A 15569-nucleotide genomic window follows, 5' to 3' on the forward strand; every position below is an offset into this window, starting at 1 on the left:
AGCCAGGGGCCGGAAGGAATCCTGTTTGGGAACCACAGGATTTCATCTCTGCTTTTTGCGGATGATGTTGTCCTGTTGGCTTCTTCAAACCAGGACCTTCAGCATGCACTGGGGCGGTTTGCAGTCGAGTGTGAAGCGGCTGGGATGAGAATCAGCACCTCCAAGTCCGAGGCCATGGTTCTCGACCGGAAAAGGGTGGCTTGCCCTCTCCAGGTTGGTGGAGAAGTCCTGCCTCAAGTGGAGGAGTTTAAGTATCTCGGGATCTTGTTCACGAGTGAGGGAAGGATGGAGCGTGAGATCGACAGGCGGATCGGTGCAGCCTCCGCAGTGATGCGGTCGCTTTACCGGTCCGTCGTGGTGAAGAAGGAGCTGAGCCAAAAGGCGAAGCTCTCAATTTACCGGTCGATCTACGTTCCGACTCTCACCTATGGTCATGAGCTTTGGGTAATGACAGAAAGAACAAGATCGCGGATACAAGCGGCTGAAATGAGTTTCCTTCGCAGGGTGGCTGGGCGCTCCCTTAGAGATAGGGTGAGAAGCACAGTCACTCGGGAGGAGCTCGGAGTAGAGCCGCTGCTCCTCCACATCGAGAGGAACCAGCTGAGGTGGCTCGGGCATCTTTTTCGGATGCCTCCTGGACGCCTCCCTGGGGAGGTGTTCCAGGCATGTCCCCCCGGGAGGAGGCCCCGGGGAAGACCCAGGACACGCTGGAGGGACTATGTCTCTCGGCTGGCCTGGGAACGCCTCGGTGTTCTTCCCGAGGAGCTGGCCGAGGTGTCTGGGGAAAGGGAAGTTTGGGCTTCCATGCTTAGACTGCTGCCTCCGCGACCCGGTCCTGGATAAGCGGAAGAAGACGAGACGAGACAATATATATATATATGTATATGTGTCCAACATCTGAAGAATGTTAATAAAAACAAAACAATTGAACTTTTTGTGTTTATTAAGACATAAGTTAAATTGTAAGCAAAAAAAAATTTTTTTTGTAAGCAAAAAACGGACTTTAGAAAAATATTATTGTGCAAAATAAGTTGTCTTACAAAACAGTGGTCTGCGCCGGACAGTTTGTAGCCATACAGTCTGTTAGAGCAAGCCTAACAGCTTGAACACGGAACTGGCTGTGTTGCCAGATTGGGGGTTTTAAGTGCATTTTAGCGGATTTGAACATGTTTTGGGCTGGAAAACGTCAGCAGTATCTGGCAACACTATAGCTCTTCTTCATGACGACAACCGGAAGTGTACCAACACGATGGGGCGTGTAGCGCCACGTGTGGCTCGGGTGCACAATGCACCTTGCACAATAGCCCGATTTCACTTGTGCATGTAGGATTGGATTTCTCTGGCACCCCTGCTGGGACCCTTTGCTCGATTACCAACAGCAGCTCGATTTGGACGTGCATGTAAACGTAGTCAGTGTATCTCAACTAATCGTGTGAAATGTTTTAAAAATACCCAAAAGCATATGGCATATCGTTCTGTCTCATCCAAATATAACATTCAGACCCTCCAGGATTTCGCGATTTGCAACATCAACGCAAATTCAACCAATCCCCGTGAATTCAGGGTGGTGTTGCAATTCTATCCAATCTTATTTTTTTCGCGGTCCAAATCCTGCGCTCTGATTGGCTGGCCAGCGGGTCCGTATCCTATGTTACGGACCCCAGTTACGGACCTCTGGCGACTCACTTCTTCACAACAACAAAAAACATAGTAGCATTTTTTTTGTCCACATTTCTCTTTTTTTATGATTTATTTATAAGATTATTAAAAATCTTAATTTTTGGCAGCATTTCTCAGGAGAACAGCATTAATTTTACAGCATGGATAGCGATAACGACAGTGTTCACAGTGAAAGCAAGTTTTACTGCCCTGAGGAAGAAGAAATAAAAGAAAACATTTCAGGAGAAAGCTAAAAACCTCTAACTTGCTAACGCCGAACAAAAACATGGCTGAATCCTGAATGACTCCTATTTGTATAAATGGGGGACTACATAGGCGGCAAAATGTAGTTTTTTTTTTTTTCCTGCCATGGAAGTGCACTTGTATACTGAGGAGGAAGCCATTTGCATTACAGCCGTGAATGAGGATTCAAAATGGCGGCTCGCCTCGGCACGGTTTCCCCTTTCGGGCGCTCTCGTTTTCTGTTAGAATTTGGTACAGAAAAAAATAAATATATTATTTACCAGCTTAAGGTCGGTCCGTGTGGTGAAATACCGTGACCTCGGCCCTGAATACTGACCTCTGCCCAGAGGGCCTCGCTCAGTACTTTTAAGACCTTGGTCACAGTATTTCATGATACGGACCTCCCAGCTGGGAAATAACATATATATCTGAAATATGGAGTGAGTAGATATGAGAAGAATACCTGAACACAAATTTATCCTCCGAATGAAAAGTTCTCAGTCACCACTTTAAACATTCAGATTCTGTTCACTGTCAGTAAAATGATGTTCTTATAAAATAATAAAGCAGTTAAACAGTAAAGAGTAGGTATGAGACGATACACTAAAGCCACGATACGAGTCGTATCCCAAAACAGGCTTCACAGGACCAGACTGATGAGATGGAGAAAGATTATTTGAAAGTAAATTTCCTTTACAGAGGGAACCCACGGTGAAAAATAAACAGAGGAGAGATATATTACATATTTTGCATGAATGCATTTTGACTGCGCTGTACTGTCACACTGTGTTGCATAAATCAGTGCTTTAAAATTCTTTTTTTATTCACGCTCACTTACGGGCGCAACCATATTTCCATTTTGTGGGCGGTGTCAGAGGTCAACATGACGTAGAATCATCGATAGGTTTCCTGTATCTTGATTGGCTCGCTGCTCCCGACACCGCGATGTCGCCGGATGAACAAAACCTTGTTGAAAAATAGCAGGGTGCAAAACCTGTGGTCGCAAAAATAATCACCGTGATAATACGGGAAAGTGTTTTTTCTGTGTTCCATTGCTGATAACCGAGCGACGTAAACGACTTGCTAAACAGTGGCTACACAACTTGGGAACAGGTCACACTTTAGAAACTCTCCTTTGGCAGAAATTCTGTTTGTGAGGACGATCTTGAGTCCGATTGCTTTGAAAGGAATCTCCAGGCCGAGCTCTTGGGCTCCGCAGGTCACGTTCGACTCAAACTCGATGCTGTGCCAACAATATTCCAACACCGTCTACGGAAAAGGGATTCAGGCCGTGCAAGCCGATGAGCTGGAATAGTACAGACGTTCAAAGAGAATGTATATATTTTGGCACTGCCTAAAAGCAGAGCTCCAGATGAGTGTAAAATGTGTTAGTAAATAATCCCACGTGATTTTTATTTTTCAAGCAAATTAAAAACCCATCTATCTTCTGTAAATAAAGAGACAAATTGAATTGTGCGGTGCTCCACGCTTCACCTGCTATAAACTCTCACTCAGCTTCGAGCTGTCACAAGCCGATATTTAGACCATATACACTATTGTGGCACACTGCATGTCTATATCTGCATTAACACGTGCAATAAATAAATAAATGGGCTCGTCCATACCGCTGTCCATACTGACTTGAAGATAACTCTTTTTCATCTGACTAAATCCAGGCTCACAAGTATGTTTACATCGCCTGCACTTAACTTCCGCTACCTGGCCATCAGCGACTTGACGTTATATTGGTTGCCCATGTGCAATAAAACTTGACGTGTTTTGGACCTTTAAGCGCTTAAAGCTACTTATGATGGCTAATCAGGTGGCTGCACTTGTGTGTGTGTTTTATTATAATTTGAGCTTGTACTATCGATATCAATCATGTTTAAATGCTGTACCGGTCCCCTTTAATGTAGAAAGATTGTTTGATGGCAAATTGTGCTTTAAATGATTAAAATCCCAAATTAGTGTCGTCACATATGCTACTCCCTCTGCTGCTGCTGCCGAGTGTGTAAGAAGAGGTGGAGGTCAAGTTCAAGTTCAAGTTCAAGTGTACTTTATTGTCAAAAATCTATGTAACAGGGTTAGCACAGAAGTTTGAAATTGCGTTTGACCAGTCTCCAATGTGCAAGTTTAACTAAGCATACATATACTATTGATAAAAATCACCCACCCACACACACACACACACACACACACACACTGCAGTAAAACACACACACTGCAGTGAAAACACACACACACACACTGTGCAATAATAAGACATACTGATGGACAATAAATACACACACACACACACACTGCAGTAAAACACACACACACACTGTGCAATAATAAGACATACTGATGGACAATAAATACACACACACACACACACACACACTGCAGTAAAACACACACACACTGCAGTGAAAACACACACACACACTGCAATAATAAGACATACTGATGGACAATAAATACACACACACACACACACACACACACACACACTGCAGTGAAAACACACACACACTGTGCAATAATAAGACATACTGATGGACAATAAATACACACACACACACACACACTGCAGTGAAAACACACACACACACACTGTGCAATAATAAGACATACTGATGGACAATAAATACACACACACACACACACTGCAGTGAAAACACACACACACTGTGCAATAATAAGACATACTGATGGACAATAAATACACACACACACACACACACACACTGCAGTGAAAACACACACACACACACTGTGTACTGATGGACAATAAATACACACACACACACACACTGCAGTGAAAACACACACACACTGTGCAATAATAAGACATACTGATGGACAATAAATACACACACACACACACACACACACTGCAGTGAAAACACACACACACACTGTGCAATAATAAGACATACTGATGGACAATAAATACACACACACACACAGACACACACACACACACACACACAGCAGCAGCAGCAGAGAGTACAATCAGTCGTCGTATAGGTAGAGTCCTGCAGTATAGATGCAGTATATAAGGTGCGAAGGGTAAGGTGCAAGGGCATGGTGAATAAATGTTCATGGAATGTTCTTGGTATCTTTGGAATGTTCATGTAGTTTTCCTCAGTGAGTTAAGGAGTCTGACAGCTTGTGGAAAGAAGCTGTTTCCCAGTCTGCTTGTGCGGCACCGCACGCTGCGGTAGCGCTTCCCTGACTGCAGTAAGGAGAACGGTTTATGTGCTGGGTGAGTGGGGTCTTTGATAATGTTCATCGCTCTCTTGGAACAGTGTGAAGTGTACAGGTCCTGAATGGCTGGTAAGGGTGACCTGATAATCTTTTCTGCTGTCCTCACCACCCTCTGCAGCGCCTTCTTGTCTGCAGCTAGACAGCTGCCATGCCAGACAGAGACGCTGCTGGTCAGGATGCTCTCAGTGGCACCCCTGTAGAATGTGGTGAGTGCAGATGTGGGGAGGTCGGCTCTTCTCATCCTCCGCAGGAAGTGGAGTCGTGTCTGCGCCTTCTTGACCAGGGCGGTGGTGTTGGTAGTCCATGAGAGGTCATCTGTGATGTGCACTCCTAGAAACTTTGTGCTTTTCACAGACTCCACTGCACTGCCATTGATGATCAGTGGGATGTGTGTTGGTTGTTTTTTCCTGAAGTCCACAGTAATTTCTTTTGTTTTGTTGACGTTGAGACGCAGATTGTTCCTCTCACACCAGTTGATGAGTAGCTGTACCTCCTCTCTGTATGCTGAGTCATCGTTGTCTTTGATGAGGCCCATCAAAGACAACATAATGAATATTGAACAGAAATATGGTGAAATACGATATGATACAAATTCATCTCGCCAGTATTTTGTGTCGGAATTCTGCGTAAGAAAAACTGTCTCATGTCCACTCTATAATGCTGTACAGTAAAGTCCAGATGAAGAGATCAGACTCACCAGAACCCAGCTGTGTCTCCATGAAGAGCGATGCGTCTATGGAGCTTCCCCGGACCTTTAAAACTGGAAACCCGTCACCTGGACACAGGTAACATCCCATAATTCTCGGAGTTAAAGTCACAGTAATGGATGTGCTCCACTGTCATTAGCAGCTGTTTTGATGTTTATTATAGTTCCTTGGTCTTTAGTGATGCTACAATGCTTTCAGTAAATGCTTTAGAGGAAATAGTGTAAACATTTATTCAGGTGAAAATGTCTTATGGCTAATGTTTTGAATGCTAAAGCCAGAAATGGTAATATAAGCAAAAAGAACTGAACCAGCTGAAATTCTGATCTCTTATCTCATTCATCTTTGGATCTCAAACCCAAATGTCTTTGTATTTAGCGCTGTGTTCTCTAAATAATTATTCACTTGCTCCGTTTATTGCAGTAAAATTGGGACTAAATCTGAGACTCCAGTATTAAAGGGATTAAAGTTGTTGTCTTTAACAGCTCCTATTTTTGTTGCCAGTGTTTTACAGAAGGCAGGAGACAGAAGAGAAAAGATCTTCATCACAGATACAGGGTAAGATCGAACCCAACAACATGACCGTGACACTGACGCTCTGGTATTCTAAACCTCTCTGCTGTTATTATCGACAGGATTAGATTATAGAAAACATCACTGAGCTCTATATAAAATCTGGAGAGCTCATAGGCTCGTCAGGGTGAAGCCAGCTGGCCGCCATCTTACCACTCCCATCACGGAGCGGAACGGTCATTTAGACGACTGGAAGCTCCACAAAATTGGGCGAGTTATTTATGTAGTCGGTGAGAAAAATGAGAAGAAAAATGCCTACATGTGCAGCAGTGAACTGTACAAATCATCAGGTCAAAGGTTGTGGACGGACATTTCACCTGTGAGTATTGATGGCTAGCGTGTGATCATTTTTACACGTGTGTGCACAGCGCCGTTTGCATGGACCCCCGATAGGAAGAGGAAAAAACTCATCTTGTCTGTTTTTGTTGAAAATCTGACATTGATATCTGGGATGAACACTGTGACTGTGTCAGATTATCGATGCAAATGTTCCTGACTAGATCAAAGCCAATGTCTGTCTATAAAATATAAAAAAGGAAGAAGAAATGTATGAAGGAGAAAGCGACGGGAACTGAAATAATTTCCATAAAAATAATTATAGAGCAGCGGCTACAATTATCAACACCTGATTCCTGATTATTTAGCGTATCAGATCATGTGACACCGTTCTATTATTATCGACATTCAGATTATTTATAAAAAAAAAAGCTGTATTTGGTATGAAGTTAACAAAACATATGTCTACTGATATTGTAATATGTGGTAGATATTTACAACAAACTGAAAAAAAAATTCTGAATTAAATAGAAAAAGCTGAATATTTCAAGCATGTATTTTTTTTATGTTAGGAATTTAATTCTGGTCTAATTCTATTTATTGCAATCGGATTCCAAATACTCTATAAACTTTCCATTCTGTTATGAATCAGAAAAAAATATATATAAATCACAGCACTTTTATTTTTTTAAAGCACTTCATCTACTTCAACAATGTTACACACAGAGATCGAGCCATAACAGTCGTAAATGTCCCTTAATCCCACAGGGTGTCGATAATGGTGGACACCGGTGAAAGTGATAACCATTATCGACACCTCACGTGACTTCTCAAACGCGCGTTTAGATCCAAAATGGAGCCTGTAAATGAAAGAGTAAGAAACAAAGTAGGTTTCGACGAGGAGATCATGAAATCGGTGAATTTGATCAGTAAAAACATGTCCATGATCTTTCCACCATGCTTACCTGCGATGATAACATCCGGGTTTTCCTCAACTTGCTGATCGTGCTAAAAGAAATTCCGTCTCAGGTAACGAGCTGTCTCATCAGACGACAAGATCAAAGGGCGAGGAGGGGTCTTCCGGTTGATTAATTAACCAATAATAACTGCTGTAACTGAAACTCAGCTTTGTAAGGTTTTTAAAAATTTTTTTTTAATTGGTAAATCTGAAAAGGTGTCGATAATTATGGACTGTTGATAATTGTAGCCACAGCTCTAGTAGTAAAAAAGCCATGGGGAAAAAAAAAAAAATCAGAGACTGAACTGGAAAAGGAAACCAATAACAGTGAAGCGGAGTGCGATAAAGAAATGTAAGGAATGGGGGTCAAGTTGAGAAAATAAGAGGAGGTAATGAAAGGGGGCGGAGTCAGGGGATAATTTTCTTGGGGCAAATTTGATGAGAGACCACGGTTTAACACACAAGCCAAAGACACGCAATGGGAGTGGTAATATGGCGGCCAGATGGCTTCACTCGTCTCTCCAGCGGGGAATAGGCTCTGAGCTCTCCAGGTTTTATATAGAGCTCCGTGGAAAAGATACAATCAAATCCGGTAAATCCATAGTGTTAGCATCCTAAAGAACGGTTATCTGTGGGAACCAGTCAGAAAAAAACTGTAATGTTAAACTGTAATAATTGGAACCCAGGTCTCACCGCGTCTTCTTATTTCACCCCGTCACACAGACACGCCCCAGAATCTCCTGCTGTAAATGAATTCCAGAAAAAGTTCAGATTAAATCTGATGAAGAAGTTTCAGTGTTTAAATGGAGTGATGATAAAGCCGGAAACGCGAGCGCTCCTGAATGAGATCTACACCGAGCTCTACATCACAGAGGGAGACAGTGGAGACGTCAATAAAGAACATGAGGTGAGACGGCTCGAGGCAGCATCCAGGAGAAAAACAACAGAGGAAACACCGATCAAATGCAGCGACATCTTTAAGCCCTTATCTGAAAAAGCCCAACCCATCAGAACTGTAGTGACAAAGGGCGTGGCTGGTATCGGAAAAACAGTCTCTGTGCAGAAGTTCATTGTGGACTGGGCTGAAGGGAAAGCAAATCAGGACGTCCCCCTCATATTTCCACTTCCTTTCAGAGAGCTGAATCTGATGAAGGACCAAAACCTGAGTCTGATGGAGCTCCTTCATGTCTGCTTTAAGGAAACCAGAGAAACAGAAATGTCCAGGTTGGAAAAGGTTCTGTTCATTTTTGATGGATTGGACGAGTGTCGTTTCCCTCTGGATTTCCGGAACACAGTGAGAGTGTGTGATGTAACTGAATCAGCATCAGTGCGTGTGCTGCTGATAAACCTGATCAAAGGGAATCTGCTTCCCTCTGCTCTCGTCTGGATCACCTCCCGACCAGCAGCAGCTGATCAAATCCCCTCTGAGTACGTCCATCGAGTCACAGAGGTACGAGGGTTCAATGACCCCCAGAAGGAGGAGTACTTCAGGAAGAGGGTCAGTGATCAGAACCTGGCCGAGAACATCATCACACACCTGAAGTCATTAAGAAGCCTGTACATCATGTGTCACATCCCAGTCTTCTGCTGGATTTCAGCCGCTGTCCTCGAGAGAATGTTGGGTGAAGCAGAGAGTGGAGAGATCCCCAAGACTCTGACTCAAATGTACACACACTTCCTCATCATTCAGACAAACGTCATCAGAGAAAAATACTCAAAGAAGCAGGAGAGTGATGAAGAAATGCTGCTCAAACTGGGACAACTGGCTTTTGAGCAGCTGGAGAAAGGCAACCTGATCTTCTATGAGGAAGACCTGCGAGGGTGTGGCATTGATGTGACAGAAGCAGCAGTGTACTCAGGTGTGTGTACGCAGATCTTCAGAGAGGAGCCTGGGCTTCACCAGAGTAAAGTGTACTGCTTTGTTCATCTGAGCATTCAGGAGCATCTCGCAGCTCTGTATGTGCATCTGACCTTCATGAAGGAAAAGAGAAATGTTCTTGATCAGAGTCGGTCCAAGACAATTTCAGATGTACATGAGTGTGCTGTAGATCAGACGTTAAAATCTGAGACTGGACATCTGGATCTGTTCCTCCGCTTTCTTCTGGGTCTCTCACTGGAGTCCAATCAGAAAGTCTTACATGCCTTAGTAACACAGACAGGAAGTAGCTCCCAGAGCAAAGAGGAAACAGTTCAGTACATTAAGGAGAAGATCAGTAGAGATGAGCTTCCTGCAGAAAAATCCATCAATCTGTTCCACTGTCTGAATGAACTGGGTGATGATTCTCTCGTGGAGGAAATCCAACGCTACCTGAAATCTGGGAAACGAAGTGAACTCTCTCCTTCACAGTGGTCTGCTCTGGTGTTTGTGTTACTGACTTCAGCACAGGAGCTGGAGGAGTTTGATCTGAGTAAATATATCAGTCCAGAGAAGATAACAGGTCGGGTTCTTGTGAAGGTGATGCCTGTGATTGCAGCGTCCAGAAAAGCCGTGTAAGTAAAGCTGAATAGAACTGTTCTACTGTTCCACTGTTAGAAAGAGAGAAACTGAAAGCACTTTGACAGAAACGCACTTTGGGATGTTTTGAGTTTCAGGTGATCCAGAGTGTGTTAATACAAATAGATCAGTAGATAAATGAGGGGAAAACAGCTGCATGTAGAATTGAATAAAACTGAAGTTCAGCTATTAAAGAAGTCGAAACCAGTTGATGTCATTTCAGGAGAAAAATGTTTACGTCTCACATTCTGCCATTTTGTCCCAAGAAGTGTGGAAGCTGTGAGCTGAAGATGGAAGTGACAGCCAGCTAACGAGACTCACAAACACCACATTTCCAAAACTGAACAAATAATCAAACAGAACTTTATACTGACAGTTTATTTACAATATTTACAAACTACACCGCTATTGCAGGCTCCGATGTCCCGTAAACACTGAGGGTTTTTTTCTGTGTAAAACCTTCACTGAGTGCAGTGTGAGGGTTTTTTGTTCACATCCCTCCACATTAAATTTGTGTTGTAGCTGAAATGTAATTACACAGACGCTGGGCCTGTAGAGCCATGTGGAGTTTGCAGTAATACAAAATTATAATTCCACAAAACTTTACTGTTATTAATGACCTGATAAATAGAGGATATTACACGGTGGCACGGAGATCTGAAATTTATCTTCGAGTGGTGAATGTACATATCACGAGTGAGCGAAGTGAGCGTGTAATGTTCTTTATATTATATGGACACATCCACAAAAAAATACACAAGTTAATCACAAGAGTTTTAATTTTGAACCGGTTCGCCATTTTGACAACGCGCGTCTAATCAGCGGGGAAACGCTGGGAGTGACGTCATCGGGGTGAAATATCGGGAAATATGACGCAGACACGAGTGTTTTACTGGGAAATCCACCGCTCGTGTTTTTCATCCGAGCTCCATCCGGGACATGGAGAACCAAAACCGAGACGTAAATCTCTATCTGTCACTCGTGAGGAAATCAGTGAGTTGTTTTGATAAATTTGGGGACTTTTTGTTTGTGAACGTGTCGATATAATAAAAAGAAAATCACACGTTGGCTTGAAGATCTGAAGTTTATCTTCTCGTGTTGAAAAATATTTGACTTGTTCACTTCGCTCCCTCGTGATCTATACATTCACCGCTCGAAGATAAACTTCATGTCTTTGTGCCACCGTGTAATATCCTCTGTATGTGTCCCTCAGCTCCAGGATGGGTTTCATATGAAAAATACGAGTGGCATGTTTCCCAGTAAAACACTCGTGTCTGTCTAATAAAAGGTTTTATTCAGGTGCTGAAAACAGCCTTTCACAGAGCGCTTATTAGAAGCACTATTCTTATTTATTTATAAAACATCACAAGGTCGATCAAAAAAAGTTTGTTTCCGGTCGCCCGTCCAACCCTGAACATTTCTGAAGTGTTGGAAAAATACAAGCAGTCTTTAAAAAAAAAAAAGTATCAAGCATTTCAAATGATGGAAACCGTTTACCGCTGCTCAGAAACAATCGCGGCTACGGGCGCAGCCATATTTGATGTACCACGTGACGACAGCGATAACACGCGGGAATTCAACGTGATTCTCGCGGGAAACCAATTGGCGACAAAATGGTGACAAACGTAACGCAAACACATGCGATATTTAACATTCACTTCACATGCATGAAAACCAGTCACAGCCAATATAAAACTATCCCAGACTCATCCCTCCACACACAATCCCAGTCAGAATCACACATCAGCATTCGTGTCCGCCTGCAATTATAGCGCCACTGAAAAAGGTGCTCAGGTCAGTGCAGACATCCCACTTGAAGATCTGCTGGAAAGGTTTGAGCATTGATTCAGTAAAACTCGTGTAAGTCAGTGGCGCCGCCAGGCGTACGGCCGTACGCACTAGGCGTACCTTGGGGGGAGAGAGAGATTTTTTTTTTAATTATAATTGTTACCTGAATGCTTTGGCAATGCAACATAATTTGAGAAAGAGGGAGAGAGACGTGTGTGCCGGTGCATTTGTGTGCTTCAGGAGTGGGCGGGGTGTGCGTGACCAAGAAAGCTCATTGGTCAATGCAGATATACTTTTCTTGCACCACTGAGATTCTCTCCAGTTTTGAGAAACAGAGACAGACAATCGTCAGTAGTCAGAGCTTGTGCGAGAATTTATTGAGAAGCGAGTCAAAAATGAGTAAACGAACCCTGAAACAAACGAGCTTGTTTCAGACTTTTACGAAAAAGTCCAAAAGCAGTGATCCAGGGGTGTCATCTGCTTGCCAGTCCTCTCCAGTATCAGCTAGTAACACGGCACCGGCAGCTTCCACTCCTCCGCAACCGAGCAGCAGTACGCTGCAGCTGGATGCGAGCTCAGTTCCTTTGAGGGAATTGCCTTCATCTACCTCTGAGTTTGAAACTAGCCATACATCCAGTGAATTTCATATAAGAACACCTACATCTCCCCCATGTCCCTTACGATCAGAAGTAGATGGTTGCTCCACGTTGCTGACAAATGAGCCATCAGATAGCTTTACTAATGAGCCACGAGTCAGCCCGCTATCACTGACATCAGATTTATCAGACATAGGTAAACTTCAACCAGATGCCTTAAAATGTGCACCGGACTCTGTAAAGCTCAATGTCCTACAGAACCGCTTCAAACCAGACAGAGGGTGGGTGGCTCCTTCTACTCTGATTTTCAGTAAACTCAGAAAAATACTCGAGGAGTTTTTCAACGAGTCTATGTACCCCACGTTGCGCTACAGTGTGTGTCAGGATAGCCTGTTCTGCGTTGCATGCATTCTGTTCTCGTCTGGTGATTTAATCCTTAGGACTAAACCACTCCGAGACTGCAGCAATCCCAAAAAAATCGTCGCCAAACACATAGGCACACAAGCACACCAGAATGCCCAGTTGCGGGCTTCCGAATTTGTCCAAATATGTACAGGAAAAAAACTTTCCATTTGTTCAGTATTGGACCACTCCCATCAAGAGACAACAGAACGCAACAGGCATGGCATTCAGGCTATCATTGACTTGGTCAGTACGTGTGGACAGCAAAATGTTGCTCTTAGGGGTCATACAGACGAGCGGAGTAATTTCCAGGCTTTTTTAAAGTACCGTGCTAAAGGTGACCCCACGTTAAAACAGTACCTGCAGCTGGCGCCTGCGAACGCCAATTATTGCGGCCATCAGATCCAGAATGAGATCATTGAACTCTGTGGCAAACAGATACAGAATGCTATTCTTCGTAAATGCCGGTCCGCTGAATGATTTTCTGTGATCTTGGATGAAACAGCAGATGTGAGCAATACAGAACAGGTCTCAATTCTAGTTCGTTATGTCCATCATGAGTTAGGGGGCTACTCAGTGAGGGAGGACTTTTTGTGTTTTGTTTCCACTGCTGACACCACAGGGGAGGCTTTAACTAAGGTGTTGCTGGACAAACTAACACAACTAAATCTGGACCCAAAGAACATGGTGGGGCAAGGCTATGACGGCGCAGGCAACGTCAGTGGCAAGGTGCGAGGTGTGCAGGCTCGAGTCAGACAGCTCTATCCTGCTGCCACTTACGTGCACTGCAGAAATCACGCTCTGAACCTGGCCATAGTGCATTCCACACGAATCCCACTTGTTTGCAACACACTTGATTCAGTCCAAGACATTGTGGCTTTTCTATCTGGTTCCCCCAAAAGGTTACAAATATTTTTAGGTGACCAAAGCGCTGAAAACCGACGTCTACAAAAATTCTCTGACACTCGCTGGTCCCAGCATGATGCATGCATCTCCACTGTCATTGAAAACTATGAGCGCATATTTGTGACCCTTGGGAAGCTCCAGGTAGAGGGGGATGCTAAAAGCTGCGCTACGGCGACCGCCCTGTCCAGGTCAATGGAGTCATTTGACTTCATAATTTCCATCACCGTTATCCAGGGCTTGCTGCAATATCTCACGCCTCTTAGCAACAGCTTGCAAAATCCAGATTGTCATCTGCCAACAGCTGCAGCCAATGCAGCAGCGTTAGTAACGCTGCTACAACAAAAGCGAGACACGGCCTTTCCAAGACTGTGGGAGCAGGGTTGCGCTTTGGCAGATAAACTGGATGTAAATCCTATGATCCCCCGAATCGTCAGAATGCAGACTAAGCGTTCAAACACACCGGCAGCAACCCCAGAGGAGTACTGGCGACTAAATTTGTTTCTTCCGTTTATTGACCATCTTATTACAGAAGTGACAGATCGCGTCTGCCTTGCACTCCCGCGCCTCAATGCCCAGTATTTGCTGCCAGACAAACTCTCTGCCTTGTCCGACACTTTATGGCATGACATAAAGAAGGAGTACAAGGACTTAATGCCCAACGTCAATGCTGTAGACACTGAGCTGGAACTGTGGAAACAGTTAAATGAGCTCAACCCGAAAAAGCATGACATTTGTCAAGTCCTCGAGACAACTGAAAATTTTTATCCAAACATTCACAGCATTCTTCAAGTCTTGCTGACAATGCCAGTCTCCACAGCCTCTGCCGAGCGTTCTTTCAGTACATTAAGACGTCTCAAAACATACTTGCGCAATACCATGAGTGATACAAGGCTCACTGGGCTTGCGCTCATGAACATTCATTTTGATATGGAGATTGACAGCGAAGAGATTATGAGGCAGTTCGACGCTACAGGTAGAAGACGAATTAACTTTAAATAGGCACAATTTTGCTCGGTGATTGGGTGCCCCTTTACCTAGCGCTTGGTGGCCTGGGGACAGGACTGCGCTTGCGGTGTAGGTCTGTGTGTACTCGTGCGTGCGGTAGTGCTGAGCAAGTTCACTAGATTCTAATCGAGGCTATAAAGAGTTTATTGTTTATTGTCGTGTGTAGTTCACATATGTTGTTCAAATATCAGCCTGTGTTCATGGAAGGCTATTGTTCAATTTCAAGTTAAAGTTCTATCGTTTTAATTTTTTTTAATTTTTTTTAAATTATGGCGTGCTCTTTTTCCAATAGTTTAGAGTCTTTTTTTAGGTTTGGGTGCTCTTTAATCCAAGGTATTCTAGATCCACAGCCAAAAAAGAGAAAAAAAATCTCTAAGGCACTCCAGATTAAAATGTCTTTAATATTTTAGACAAGTCCTACATGGACAAATTAAAAACAAAGCCCACGCGTAGCGGCATGGGTGCCTTCTTCAGGGCAATATCACAAAGGAACAAGGTAGCTTTGTTCAAGATGTAGAAAAGGACAGGTGAAGACAATTGGATAATTAGTCCTGAAACTCTACACATTGCTGAGTCCGCCCTCACACAGCTCCCAGCACTAAAAAATTTTCCATCAAAAACTGTCAATCAATGGCTTGGGCCCGCCAAGTCACTTGCAGTGACTGGAATATATGTGTATTTTTGATGTTTTTGCAATATTTTGAATGATGGCG

General features: G+C 43.6%; 1 protein-coding gene across 4 annotated transcripts in view; it reads left to right on the forward strand.

Annotated features, from left to right (window-relative positions):
• Nucleotides 1-652: 652 nt before the first annotated feature.
• The window catches only part of LOC132882263 (NACHT, LRR and PYD domains-containing protein 12-like), a 232484-nt gene continuing 217567 nt past the window's right edge, over nucleotides 653-15569 (forward strand). The window contains exons 1-3 of one of the 4 annotated variants that reach the window (XM_060915548.1): nucleotides 653-5939; nucleotides 6363-6416; nucleotides 8389-10155. In XM_060915548.1, coding sequence (XP_060771531.1) covers nucleotides 5812-5939; nucleotides 6363-6416; nucleotides 8389-10155 — 1949 coding nt within the window. In that variant the 5' untranslated portion in view covers nucleotides 653-5811. Of the gene's footprint in view, nucleotides 5940-6362; nucleotides 6417-6492; nucleotides 6751-8388; nucleotides 10156-15569 lie in introns of those variants that run through there. The other 3 variants (XM_060915544.1, XM_060915547.1, XM_060915546.1) reach the window with 3 other exon arrangements.

The sequence above is a fragment of the Neoarius graeffei genome, chromosome 2 (assembly GCF_027579695.1).
Source record: "Neoarius graeffei isolate fNeoGra1 chromosome 2, fNeoGra1.pri, whole genome shotgun sequence".
Classification (NCBI taxonomy): Eukaryota; Metazoa; Chordata; class Actinopteri; order Siluriformes; family Ariidae; genus Neoarius; species Neoarius graeffei.